This window comes from Pecten maximus, chromosome 1, assembly GCF_902652985.1.
Source record: "Pecten maximus chromosome 1, xPecMax1.1, whole genome shotgun sequence".
Lineage (NCBI taxonomy): Eukaryota > Metazoa > Mollusca > Bivalvia > Pectinida > Pectinidae > Pecten > Pecten maximus.
In genome coordinates this window covers 34,047,931-34,063,327 of record NC_047015.1, presented here as the reverse complement: position 1 = coordinate 34,063,327, position 15,397 = coordinate 34,047,931, and the positions used below count along the sequence as shown (strand labels likewise).

Below are 15,397 nucleotides of genomic sequence, written 5' to 3'. Positions count from 1 at the left end.
GATCATGGTTAGGGTTAATGGAATAATTTGATTAAGTCTGTTAAATAAAATCTAATAAGGATTTATAATCTGCGCACAAGCTCGTCGATATTTTGTATCAATATCCTAACCTGAATAATTCATCCCACAGAGCCTTGATCGTGACTGAAAAGGGTGGCATCTTTTGCGTTAACAGAAAATCTCAACATGGGGGACCGGCTGAAACAGTTGAAGGAGCGATCTCTGAAAAGAAAGCAGGTTTTGGCGCAAGCGGTAGGAAATACAATTGTTTTGTCACGAGGCCTGATGCATACTAATAACAAAACCATGATAGCTTATACTGTACTAGTACTGTACTGTATTTTGTGATTCTGAACAAGATCACACTTTCAAAAACAATAGTCTTTGAATAGACTGGCAAAAGCTAGACAGATACTGCAGTTTTGTTAAGGTGGATCATCATCATGACACTTGTACTCCCCATATTACGCCAGCAATAAATATATTCAGTATCATCAAATATATAATAACGGAATCCTTAAAGAGTAATGTACTGTACAGTATAACATGTTACAGTATTACATTTATGCGAACTAGTTGATATCTGAAAAAATGACTGGTGTTAATCAGATTGGCAAAAAGTTTTATATGAAAATTGGAGAAAAGTTGACTAGCCGACGAACGTTTGGTCTGAATGATAACGAACGTGCACAGGTAAGCAGGTCGTCTGTACACACCTGGAATAAGTTTACACGGGTTAGCTACACCCTAATTACCTATGTCTGGCGGCCACACTAAAATACGCCATAGGGAATTATACGCCATAGGTACGCCATAGGGGTTTTCCGCACGCCATAGCAAAATAGAAACGATAGATTCACAATATGAATTGTTTTTTGCGTTGGTATGTCCCTTTTACAGGTTCTGATGACGTTTCATTTAAAAAAAATGTGTACTTTGTAAGAAAATCGATCTTGTTTGCGCAGCCAGGTGAGAGCACTTTACACTAAAATACGCCATACGTGTATATTCACGCCATAGAACAATCAAAGTGTTATTTCTGCAAAATCAATGTTTTTTCATCGTTGTATATGTTTTATACATGATATGTAAAAGTGTCATTAAATAAAAATGTGTATTTTGTATGAAAAACGATGATTTTGTCCATCACGATTTCCGAGTCAATCCCAAGGGAAGTAACTCTTACACTTACAAAATGAACAACACAATATTTGACTCACTATGAAACACTGGCCTATTTATTTATGAAAACACAAATCATAATGTAATATATACAACATTTGTAAAACAACTCTAATCTTGATGTATCTCAGTCTAGTCAGCAGTAGTCGATTTATCTTCTTCCGTTGTTTCTCAAAAGACGTCGCTGTCAGGCCTGGGGACTTGTCAAAGTTACCACGTCGCACAATCTCTGTAAAGTACACCTCCTGAATTCCAGCATGATGTAGGTCCACCTGCAGTGTCAGAAGTCTCTGGAAAATGTCGTTGGTGGATGATGTCGCTGAGATGTCATTTCCTCCTAGTTGGATGAGTACAACATCAGGGTTGTACTCTATCAGGTCTCTAAGTAGTTGTCTTGGAATCGAATCAGAACGCATGCCACCCTTCCCGAAGAATCTGACGGTGCCAGGAACCTGCATAAGAAACAATAGTATGAATAAGCATGATATTTCATATAAGTGAACAAGATTGAAAAATTAAATTCAAATACCAACTTTGACAGTTATTATTATTGTTTGTTTTTTTTAATATTACTTGCATTTTGGGAATTACCCAACAAATAGAGTTTTTGATATTTATTCTATTCTCAAACACATTTGCTATCATTATTTACCTTAAGATCACCATGACAATATCTCTCAACGAAAAAAAAAAAAAGAAAAAAAACACACAAAATAAAATGTTGAAAATAAAACTTTTATTGTGTGATTCCTTTTGAAATTGAAGTTGTTTTAATACATGTATGATATTATGTGTAGTCAGAGACATATATACAGATGTATATATATATGTCTCTGGTGTAGTGTAATAATGTCTGTACAATACATGCTTCCATTTCAATTCAAAAATTATTTTATTATTCCAAATATATACAAATACATGTTCAATATACATACAATCAATAAACATAATTATATTAGAAATTTAAATGTTATTTATGTATATTATTATCATTTGTTAAGTTTTATTTTAAATATTTATATATATGAAATAATAGGATCAGACAACAGGATTACCCTATATAAGTCTTTTCCATAGACCGGTTGCAGATAGGTATAATAATTATACATAGTCTAAACAGCACACCTTTCACACTCACTTACACACAATTTCATAAAGGGAAGACATGAAAAATAATGATGAGCAACATAATCATAATAGTTGAAATCTTTTAGTGCTCATTATATATAAGTAAACATGATTTAAGATATATAGATTAATATCTTCCATGCTTCCATCTTTCATCTTCTGAAAATTTCAGAATATTTTCTGTATTAAATTACATAATTTATATATATATATATAATATATATATCATTTCAGAGATGTCAACATATATCTTTGGTTTCATATATATATACCAATTAATAGTGTCCTTCTAATCATTTTGCAAGAGTTACTTCCCTTGAAATCGACCTGAAATTGCGATAGACAAAAACATCAATTTTCTTACAAAATACACATTTTTATTTCACGAATATTTACTAAATCATGTATAATACACATACAATGTGAAACATTCATTGATTTTGCAGAAACAACCCTTGAACTTTGCTATGGCGTGCATAAACACGTATGGCGTACTGTAGAGGATCTAGTATAGTGTAAAGTGCTTGAAACTGACTACGCAAATAAGACCGATTTTCTTACAAAGTACACATTTTTATTTCATGAATCTTTACTAAATCATGTATAATACGCATACAATGTGAAAAATTCTTTGATTTTGCAGAAACAACCCTTGAACTTTGCTATGGCGTGCATAAACACGTATGGCGTATAGTGCTTGAAACTGACTACGCAAATAAGACCGATTTTCTTACAAAATACACATTTGTTTGAAATGAAACTTTATCAGAACCTGTAAAATAGGTATATCAATGAAAAAAACAAGTTATTTTGTGTATATATCGGTTACATTTTGCTATGGCGTGCGAAAAACTCCTATGGCGTACCTATGGCGTATATTTCCCTATGGCGTATTTTAGTGTGGCCCATGTCTGGTTAACTTATACGGCTTTTTTTGTGTGTAATGTAGAATTCAGACAGCTTATCTAAAATGTCTTGTTACACTATAATAATATCATTGTATTAGTGTTTACCTATGTCGTCTTTTTTTTTTTTAGTAAAAAAACTGAAAAATCTCAAAGTTGATAATTGATATGGTTTTACATGAAATATACATGTAAATAGACGTTTATATCATGAAAATTATCAATACAACACTATTTTGATCATTTGAAAGAAAAATGAGCCTGGCATGACATAAATGAACACTAATATGCATTTGTAGTACGATAATATTTATATATATATCTAAATTGTTTCACAAAAAAAAAGGTTTAGATAAGCTCTCTTGAACTTATTTGTGAAGGGGTTCATCATTGATTACAAACCATTTGGTTTAATATTCCTCAAATCTCATGCAGCACAAGTGTACTGAAGCACCTTAAGTGGGTTTGCTGAATGCAATGGCCAACAATTTTATGTGAAAACAAATACATAAAAACATTTTCACACGGAAATAGTCATTAACTGATGTTCATAGAGGATAAGATAATGGGGAAATGAGGCAAAAGTGAGATATGTCATTTTCATTGTAAGTTATCACATATTTTGTCGGTGTTCACAGGGCTGCAGTATTCTCGTTTCATGAAAGATAAATTATTTTGTTACTTTCATGTGTGTTATCCTGTACTTATGTATTTTGTCAAACTATCAAATTTTTTGGAAAAAATCAGGCGAGAATCATCACAAAACCACATTCATTTCCATGTCCACAATATCCAACAGTAGCTTAGGTGACAAGGCTCTCTGGGTATGAATTAAATACCTGTAGCACATGCATGCATGCATGAGTGCATCTTCATATAGCTCAGACGCCACCTATTGACTGATAGTTATGACTCTCAGTGCATACAAAGCCTTGTCATCTTAGCTACTGTCCATTGTCTATTTACTGAAACATGTCAATGTAAAAAATATACATTTGCATGATTCTTGTTTTCAGTTTGGAGTTGGAAGTCCAGATGGTCTGAAAACAGCTTTGAGAAGTAAAGAAGACATTGAAGATGAGAAGAAAGCTACAATCCCTAGGTTTGATATGCTTTTGTTAGCATGAATTACCTAGTAATCAATGATCATCATAAGAAAATGACTGACATCCATTGTAATAAGAATGATGGTAGATGTTATACCTGGATGGTATAATGATCATGAGTGATGTTGTCTTACAGAATTATAACCATGGTAATCTGAAGACATTGACTTAATTATATCCATTCTATTAAAACATGGCATTATTATATATCTTGCTGAGATGAAGCACTATCTGTAGCATCAACTTAGGTATTATCAGGTATTATCAGGTGTGGTAAAGTGATGAGCTTATTAAGGTTTTATTAAGTAAATTGTTTGCCATATTCATCTGACAATAACACTCTCGAAAAGTCCACCCTTGTTTGAGTTCAGTTGAAATGGTATTAATATGACATTTTTTTGTCCTGCAATAAGCCGACACTCTACTTTCAGCCATAGTTTATATTACCTGGTAGGTGTTGACCTCCAGAGCTTATTGCAGGATAAATAGTATATAACTACATTGTACAAACTTGTCAAAAAAATTATTGAGTATATATACATACGCGTATACTGGAGCCTTTTCCTGTTTGTGACACTTGAAATTACTTTAGAATAAATAAAGTTGGTGCTGGTGCAAGCCTCTAACTATAGAGATTAAAGACGAAACTTCCTTCAATGTGACTTCCTTTTAATTTTCAAAAGTGAAACTGAAAAAAGTGCAGAGAACCAGAAAGTGATGAAGCTATCAGAAGAACAACCACAGCCAGATGAACAAACAGACAAATCCAAGGTAGGTAGTTGATACAGAGATCACTGAATTAAATATCAACAGATTTTGTATGAATCAATAAAATTCTTGTTCCTTATTACTAGTGCATCTTGCTAGCCGCTAATTTCATTTTGTTACCATGACTAAGTTTTCTTCCTCAAGCTTCATTTGAATTTTGTATTTAATGATTTGCATAGGAATAAATTTTTGTTCTTAAATCAATCATCACTGTGTACACAGTGGTGCCGTAATATATACTACGGTCATCAAAGACGGATGCAGGCGAAATCGGTGAGTTTCGGTTTTTTACTGAATTTTCTGAGGTGAGCCGTAGAAAGATTTTAATATGCTGTTTTGAAATATCATATAATATATTCCTGACAATAACCCATTTTAACGTAAGGAGCGTTGAAAAAAATATCTCTGAGATGACTGTAATATCGAACTATGATGACAGTAGTAATTGAAAGGGATGACCATAATATGCCAAATTAGATACGATACAAGTACATATTAATATAATTGAAAAAAATCTGGAAATGCACACTTGCGGTATATTCATTCAGTTAACAGTTTACACTCTAAAATTACAACAGAAAACAAAATCAATAATTTACTCATTTGTTCAAGGTAAGTAATTTCATAATACATATTTGTTATTGGTTCACTGTTGCACAATCGAACATAAACATTCCAAAACAATAATAAGAAACAATATTAAATAGTAACCAATTGGTATGAGTGACGTCATCATGAGTTTTATTAAGCATAATGAGTAAGCTACATGTATCAGAAAGACCCTGACAAAAGAATTGGGTATCCTAACGAACGATGCCTGTTCAGGCTCCAGGACTGGGACTAACACCACAAATATATCCTTATGTCTAACAGTTGTTGAGGTTCGGTGTTCGGGTCAGAGGAAACTCGGATAACAGCAAAACATTGATATGTAAGAATGTCTTAGTCTGGTGTCAGGGCCAGAGGAACTCAGGACTAAATTTATATGCACTATACACATAGAATCAAATTACAACTAAAATGTCTGGTAAAACGTTGTCATTGTGATCTTTTCTTTATTATACATGCCTAATAGCCTATATATTTATAATGTATAGTATAATTTCACTAATGTGCATAAATGAGAGGGCATATATATATACTAAATGTCACACATACAATAGATGTAGGTATCATTTGTTAACTGCAAATGAACGCAACAAAACCAAATGGTAATTTTCAAGTATGAATAAACAACACACAAAATACAAAATTCAAAAAACACGAAACTGAAATTTGATCAATGATTCAAAGAAATATAAACAACATGAATGAATAAAAAAGCTTCAATGTTTACCTGCGTTCATGTCGCTGTCGTTCGCCTACATGTAAAATATTCTATTAGCACTTAAATAATAGTAAATTAGCAAATTGTTACCCATTGTAAACTGAAACAATAACAGAACGTTAATATCTCATCATTATCATGTACGTTGTTTCTATTTCATAAGGTTTGAAATGCATGAAAAAGTGACATGTGAGCATGTTAAAATCTTCCTCAGAAACTTTCAATGTTACCATAAACTAGCAAATTCGGTAAAAAAAACTAAACTCGCCGATTTCGCCTGCATCCATCTTTGATGACCGTAGTATATATTACGGTCACCACTGTGTACACAGTGAATCATGTAACCAGTTGCCAACCAAACACGATTTTAACATTCTCTAGCCACACCATTAGGATATTTTGCCTGCAAGGTTTTAATATCAATCTATTAAAATACAGATCATCATTTTACAATGTGTTTTGAAGATTTGACATTGGCATGTCATAATTGGATGATCTTTCAATCAATCAAAATGTGTTTCCCCTCGGCACACATGGTCGGTAGTTATTGTATTAATAATATCTGAGTGTCCTGATTGTCAACCAAACTAAGATGGCCACGTTCATCATAAGCCCTTCATGCCCCTAAAAATGTATTTATTAGACAAAGCATGTTTAGTTTATAGATTTCCCTTTGTTATGATAGAAACTTCCCTGAAAAGAGATAAAGTAGCAAACAAGAGGCCCAAAGGGTCTGCATTGGTCACCTGGATATTTTAGTAATCATGGCAGAATACTCTCATATTGAAGTTATATTACAATTAGTTGCTACTTTTTGAGCTGCCTCTCCCAACAATTGTTCAATCCAAATGTGGACCAAACTTATCATTCATTATAAAGGAATGTTGACAAGCAATGGATGCTGTGCCATTGCCTTGGCTCACCAGCCCTTCTGGCCAGGTGAGGTAAACACGAGCAGATTGAAGAATCAATGTAACATTATTTCTTCACAGTTTAATGCCCTGTCCTTTTGCATAAAGTGCCAAGCAGGCATTAAAGAGACAGGTTTTTATTGGCTGAAAAAAATCCTGTTTTATGGTAAGCATTGAGGTTAACTGAACATGACCCCTTATCGGCCACTGTCAGATCTCGGTTAACATATTGTAAAATGATGATCAGTATTTGTATCAAATTGGATTTAATTGTGTATAGACAGTGTAGTGGGTGTATTGATCAATCACCTAGGTAACTGCTGGGAAGAATTTCCTGTTAGTTTGATTAGTAGACCAGCAAACTAGCACATTGGGTTGAAATTATGTCTTAAAAATATGAAATTAAGTTCCGATATTAAAACAATGATATGAATATTTCGTTCTTTAGAATGATGCGGAACCAGACGAGGAAGATGAGTTTTATACAGACTCCAGTACATTCCTGAAGGTAATTACATCATGTAGCAAATCATTATAATTTATTCTTCAGATTTTCTAGTATAACTTTATATGATTTTAAGCATTTGTAGCATATATAGCAAGCAGCTGTCAAAGGCAGTATGGCCTGATTGAATGGTATAAAAAATTATGATAATAATACAAATGATCAGGCAGCAGTGAGCCAGATAATTCTATTTTTACTGAACAATAAAAAGGATCTAGCATTGGATCTACTTTCATTAGTCACTGAACAATGAAAATTATGTTGCAGTGATCTTTTTTTATCTGTAATGTTGATCTTATGACAGCACAACATTTCATTATTGATAACGGTATGTTTTCTATGAAGTTAAAACCAATGTTAACAAAAAATTATAGATGTTGAGGTCATTGAGTCTGGCTGGCAGTATTTACAATCAAGCCAAAAACTACATGCTTCTTTTAGAAAATGTTGTATGGCTAATACTTGTGTATGGTTTATAGGGCACACAAAGTGCAAATCCCCACAATGACTATTGTCAGCACTTTGTGGACACTGGGGAAAGACCACAGAATAAGATAAGAGATGTTGGTAAGTTGGAAACTGGTTTTATTTCAATATATTTCTTTGAAATGTAGCAAGCTAATAATTTTACTTTAATCAAGTTGGGAACTCTGGGCTTTTCGAGACAGGCTCAGAAACCATTGACAGTCCCCCATTACAGAGACAAAATTCTCTGAAATGAGGGATCATGCATAAACTGTCCTTAAAAATTATCTGTAAATAGTCACATTTTCTTTTAAATAGTCAAAGGTAGTATTACCATATTGTTCATTTATGTGTGATTCCTTATTTTTTTTAAACATAGTGCTCAGTGTTTTTTCATTAGATCATCAAAAACTTATTATAATACTCTTTGCTAATACCTTTGGAATTCATCTGACGTTTTTCAATACACAATTTTAGAGGACTTTCAAATTTTGCATTACAGTAAATGAAATAATAGTATGATTTAGAGCATGAATGTCGATAGTTAGCCTGTCAATAAAGCAACTTGACTATTTAAAGATATCTTTAAGAACAGTTTATGTATGTCTGTTTCAGAAATTACCTCATTTCAGAGAAAAAAAATTTCTGTGAAAGTCGAGAGTTCATGCAACAGTCTACATTGTATGTTGATCCTTTTGAGTATGATATGAAGACTTAAAAATTCAACTAGTATACTCCTTCAGCATGAAACTTTTCTCTACATAATATGACACTAAGAATGATAGTTGAACAATATTTTAACTCTTTCAGGACTTGCAAACAGATTCGAGGAATATCCAAAACTGAGAGAGCTAATTCGCTTGAAGGATGAATTGATCTCTACAACAAATACACCTCCCATGTAAGTCAATTGGTCAATACTGGCAATTCCAAACTTCAAAAAAAAAAATTGTACCATTCCCAAAAAGAAAGAGCTTTCTCTTAAGATGATGGTTTACAGACTGCTAAAAATAGCTGGATTATAGGCAACAGCTGATAAGTATGTAACTTCCCCATAAACACATAGAACAGCTTGATTTCCAGACTCACGGTTGGTTTCATGGTGATTATATTTAAAAATAAGCTACTGTTCAATAGATTAACTTCATCATTGAACACATTGCAATTACTATGGGAAAATATACAGTTGGAATTGATTTTTGAGCAGTTGAAGAACTGAGTAAAGTTAAGATATATCCTGAATTATGTATCTTGCCTGTTTTATGCTGGCTAGGTACCAGAATTATCTATCTTACCTGTTTTATGCTGGCTAGGTACCAGAATTATCTATCTTACCTGTTTTAAGCTGGCTTGGTACCCGAAATATATTGTGATTTTTATGCTGGCTAGGTATACCTGAATTATATTTCTCAACTGTCTTATGCTGGCTAGGTATCTGAATTATACATTTCACTTGTTTTATGCTGGCTAGGTACGTGTACCTGAATTATATTCCTTACCTGTGTTTATGCTGGCTCAGTTCCTGAATTATATTCATCACATATCTTTTGCTGTATAGGTACCTGCAGTGTGACCTTGATCATTTTGACCTTAGCAGTCTTGGCTGTAAGTTTGATGTGATACTAGTGGAGCCACCCCTTGAAGAGTACCAGAGATCCAACGGGGCTGTGTACGACAGGTTCTGGAGCTGGGACGAGGTAAGAAGTGTAACGTCAACATTATGTAACTATTTATAGAAATATCACAGTCCAGATATCCCAAAGTGAAGTGTACGACAGGTTCTGGAGCTGGGACGAGGTAAGAAATATAACTTCAACATTATGTAACTATTTATAGAAATATCACAGTCCAGATATCCCAAAGTGAAGTGTACGACAGGTTCTGGAGCTGGGACGAGGTAAGAAATATAACTTCAACATTATGTAACTATTTATAGAAATATCAGTCCAGATATCCCAAAGTGAAGTGTACCACAGGTTTGGAGCTGGAACAAGGTAAGAAATGTGATGTTTACATCATGTAACTGCTTATAAAAATGTAGTCCAGACACCCAATGGTGTAGTACATAAGGACTGTGGAGCTAGGATGTGTCAATATAATCTGTAGTAACATAAGAAATCAGAAATGTATCTCAAGCTTCATTCTCCATTCGCTCTCTTGTCCACATTTTGTGGCATATAAAAGAAAGTGACTACAGTATGTGTTTGATAAAAGGATGGTGCATATAGTTTGAAATTGTTTTGACTAGCCCTATTTCCTTCGGGTTCCTTCTGCTACCTCAAGAGTACAATAATGTAGAAACTCCTGCAGATCAGGATTCTTTTTTTCTTTTTTTTTGCCTTCTGCTACAGAACCTCAAAGTGATAAAAAAAATTATGTCACACCCATTGAAACACTTTTGGATCTTTCATTTTATGCATGTGCCATTTTATGGTGGGTTTCACATAGCGTCACTCATGTCTGTCCATCCCATTGCATCCCAATCCCTGACCAGTGCTGTTCCAAATCAACATCATATTTTGAAGAACATCTTTTTGGTTCATATTTACACCATAGTATCATAACTTCTATCATAACATCACATTCTGGTGGTCATTGATCACGGTTAAAGGTTCAAAGGTCATGGAACACATTCTTGAATAGGATCTGATTATCAGACAAATGCCTAATAAAGTGAAGAGCTGTGGTGTATGGTTTGATCCCTACTAAAAACAGTGTTTCTCAGAAAGCAGAGAACACAAGACTCGTTGGGGAAAATTTCTCTTGGTATCGTGTTAGTAGTCTCCTGTATGATGTCCAGGGAGGTAGCCACCAGCTTCTACAAATAAATGGCTGTTAACAGGTCAATAATCCTTGGAAATATACTCTTTCCTAGTTTTTAGCCCACCATCATCAGATGGTGGGCTATTCAAATCGCCCTGCTTCTGGTCCGTCCGTCCCTCCGTCCATCCATAAACAATTTTTGTTATCGCCATTTCTCAGAAAGTACTTAAGGGATCTTTCTCAAACTTCATATGTAGGTTCCCCTTGGTGCCTAGTTATGCATATTGCATTTTGAGACCAATCAGAAAACAACATGGCCGACAGGCAGCCATCTTGGATTTCGACAATTGAAGTTTGTTATCGCTATTTCTAAGAAAGTATTGAAGGGATCTTCCTGGAATTTCATATGTAGGTTCCCCTTGGTGCCTAGTTATGCATATTGTATTTTGAAACCAATCGGAAAACAACATGGCCGACAGGCAGCCATCTTGGATTTCGAAAATTGAAACTTGTTATCGCTATTTCTAAGAAACTAAAGAAGGAATCTTCCTGAAATTTCATATGTAGGTTCCCCCAGGTGCCTAGTTATGCATATTGCATTTTGAGACCAATCGGAAAACAACATGGCCGACAGGCAGCCATCTTGGATTTTGAAGTTTGTTATCGCTATTTCTCAGAAAGTACTGAAGGAATCTTTCTCAAATTCCATATATAGGTTCCCCTTGGTGCCTAAATCTTAAATTTTCCTTGTTTGAAAAGTACTAGAGGCTTCTTCTGAATTTACACAGATTAGTAAGACTTAGAAGAAGAGAAAAGTAGAGAAAAGATCAATCTGACATGGAACCTATGAAGAACATTCAATGGTGGGCGCCAAGATCCCTCTGGGATCTCTTGTTCTTTTTGTTGGTCTCTTTATGCATTTTTGTGATCGTGTATGTTGGGAAGACAATGACAATGACCCTGAATAAATCAAACACTATATGAGGGTATAGATATTTTACAATCATCATTAATCATATTTGAACTCTATACAATCACCTATTGGTTGATCATTACAGATTGAGAGACTAGACGTCCCAGCTGTTGCATCACAGAGGTCTTTTGTTTGGATTTGGTGTGGGAATGCTGATGGACTAGAACGAGGCAGACTTGTATGTTACTTGTAATTGCCTGTAGTAAATTATAAGCAGCTCGAATGTTACAGTTTCAAGCTTTTTATCTTGTTCAGATATATTCTTAGTCCAAAATTATTACTTTGAAATGCATGTAAAAGTTGACCCCTATGTAAATAAATTGGTACATGTTTATACAATGGTCGATTGTTCTTAAAAATTAAGTCATGGAAAGTATGCTACATTGTTATCTTTTGATTGAAATACAAAACATTCTTGAGACTCATAGTTTACTCAAGTATGACAGAATAATTTTTGGATATACTTCAAATTCCAGTGTCTGAAGAGGTGGGGATATCGTCGCTGTGAGGATATTTGTTGGATAAAAACAAACCTCAAGAACCCATCAAAGAGTAAAAGCCTGGAACCAAATTCTATTCTTCAGAGAACAAAGGTATTTTTATATTTGCACCATCACAGTTTGATATGAAATGTAAAATCATTTTGATTTGATTTGACGATTGTGCTGTTAGAGCTTTTTCATTCAGACAGACCTCCGGAGAGGGTAAAATCCTACAACAATATTAAACCAAACTTACTGTTACAAGTTAAACAATTACTGAATAATACGATTCTCAAGTCTCTGAAGATTGCTACTTTCGCTTGGAAGCGTACTGTACTGTGGTAATCTACTGCAGAAATTATTTTGATTTATACAACTTTAATAAACAAATATAATATTACACAGAGTTTCTGAAAATATATGTCCTTCTTTGAATATAGTTTATAAACTCACACCATGGATCTGTAATCCAGAGGAGAGCCTTCTCCAAAACACGTTGTTTCTGCATCGAGCATAGCAAACCTTACGAAAATGTTTAAGGATGCATGGCTCAATGTAGAACGAATATTCATACCCTGCCTACACTGCTCTCCGGCAGACCATCTGTCAGAAATTGTCTGTCCATCGTCCAGAGCTACGTTATCTCAGCTAGGCCCAATGTTCATTACATAACGATACATGTGGTGTTTTTAAATTGTTCAGCCTTTTAAAGCCTTGTCATGAAAGTGATTGTAAACAATAAATACTTATATTTTTTCTACAAAGTCTGCAGACGTTATTGGTCAGTATTTAAAGGTCAGAAAAAGTAGTCTTACAAAAGAATGGTTAATAATACAAAAATTATCAAAATGTACATACCAGTATGTAAATAAGAATGTATTCTTTTGATTCTAAGGTCAAAGTCACTTATAGAAAATCCTATTTCAACCTAATCATATCAGAATTTACAGTAGGTTGCTGGTCAATTTATTAAAATGTTGCTTTTGCTGTATTGTCAGGAACACTGTCTAATGGGAATCAAGGGAACTGTCAAACGCAGCACTGACGGTGATTTCATACATGCAAATGTGGACATTGACTTGATCATTGATGAAGAACAAGAGTATGGCAGCAAGGAGAAATCTGTAGAAATATTCCACATCATTGAACATTTCTGTCTCGGACGACGTAGACTGCATTTATTTGGTCGTGATAGTACCATCAGACCAGGATGGCTCTCCTTAGGGTCAGAAATTACAAGCAGTAACTTTGATCCCGAGGTCTACTCAAATTTTTTCGAACAGGAGCCAAATGGACACGTTATGAAGTGTACAGAGGAAATTGAAAGACTTCGACCAAAATCCCCAACACCAAAGAATAAGCAACAATTCTCAGACAGAGGTGGCCGTGGAGGCTACCAAAGGGGGGCACAAGGTCGTGGTGGGCAGGGTGGCAGGGGCTCTAATCTTGGGGCAAAAGGAGGACCCATGGGACGTGGTTCAAGTGCAGGAAGGCAGTTTTCTCGGTCTGGGTTTGGGGGTCGTGGACGCTCAAGGGGTTTTAAACCAAGAGGTCCCAGATAGAAAAAGATACCCACAAGAGCAAACCATTTGTCATATGATTGTATGTTAATAATGTTTGGTGTAAATGTTGAAATTCTTAATCGTATACAAATCAAACTTCTCATCATTTGAATAAATCACTATTATATAATTAATATGAAATATTTGTTATTTTTTCATTTATTTACTACCATACAGATATAGATGTATTCACAAAGTCATGACCACTTTGAGTTGTCTCATGTCTCTGAATATCCCCCCTTATTTTTAATTAAGACATTGAAACTAACAGAATTCTTTTGCTCAAAAAAATGGCTAAGTGGTAATATTGGACTTTGACAAATGAAATTATCACTATTCCACAGCAAGCATTTCATAGATCATTCTCAAATTCAATATGTAGGTTTCTCATTGTTCTAAACTTCGTGTGTTCAATTTACATACAGACTAAAGAAACAAAATCACTGACAGCTGGCGGTCTTGTGATTTGAAATTTGCAGTTGTTTATTGATATTTCTCAGGAAGTACATTCCCTGTGTATGTATAGGTGGTTGGATGGCACATTAGTAAAACATTTGTCTTTCACTTAAGCAGCTTGGGTTTGATTCCTCTGATCTGACGTGAATAAGTATGAGGTCACCTGCTCATCCTCATACATGTAGGTTTTCTCCACATGTTCTTGTTTCCACGAACAGTAAGGCCCTTGCACGCTTCCATAGAGGACAACAAAAGTAATAAATATAAGTTAGACGAACTTGTCTAGCAATTGTTGAAAAAATAAAGTTGAATTTGATATGAAGGTTCCCCTTTGTGATTAGTTGTGCATGTTCTATTTTTATACTGATGAAAACAAATTCGCTGACAGACTGCTACGTTGGATTTTGACAGTAGAAGTTTAACATTCCAGTTGTTGCTTTTTCTTTGCTTCTATGTACTGGTAATCATGTGGAATTTTAGGACCTTGTGGAATAACCATAATATATGCAAGTGTTTTCCTGAGAGACATTTTGAGTCAACTATTGTTAGTATTGCACTTACATGTTCATCTCAAGATCCTCATCCTCAGGTTTCAACAAATTTCTTTCAAACATTGCAGACATGGCTATGAAATGAAATTGTACTTTCTTAGTGCCATTTTGATAAATCAATTGTCTTGCACTTCAATACTAGTATTTGTAGCCACTTTATATAATGCATTTCTTTTTGGTATGGTATATATGGTATATTTTTCTATCTGTTTTTCTTGTTCTTGTTCTTGTTTAATCGTATACAAATGTTTCTAATGATTTAGAAATAATCTGTTTTGCGATTTCAGATACCACCAAATGCATTTCAATAAGA

General features: G+C 34.3%; 1 protein-coding gene across 1 annotated transcript; it reads left to right on the top strand.

The window, feature by feature from the left end:
* Positions 1 to 37: 37 nt before the first annotated feature.
* On the top strand, positions 38 to 14,211 carry LOC117331254 (N6-adenosine-methyltransferase non-catalytic subunit-like). Its single transcript, XM_033889857.1, has 10 exons — positions 38 to 252; positions 4,232 to 4,317; positions 5,005 to 5,092; positions 7,776 to 7,835; positions 8,312 to 8,399; positions 9,108 to 9,198; positions 9,856 to 9,994; positions 12,119 to 12,211; positions 12,510 to 12,626; positions 13,514 to 14,211. The coding sequence occupies exons 1-10, from the start codon at positions 187 to 189 to the stop codon at positions 14,075 to 14,077; spliced, it is 1,392 nt and encodes a 463-aa protein (XP_033745748.1). The 5' UTR covers positions 38 to 186; the 3' UTR covers positions 14,078 to 14,211.
* The last annotated feature ends 1,186 nt before the right edge of the window (positions 14,212 to 15,397 follow it).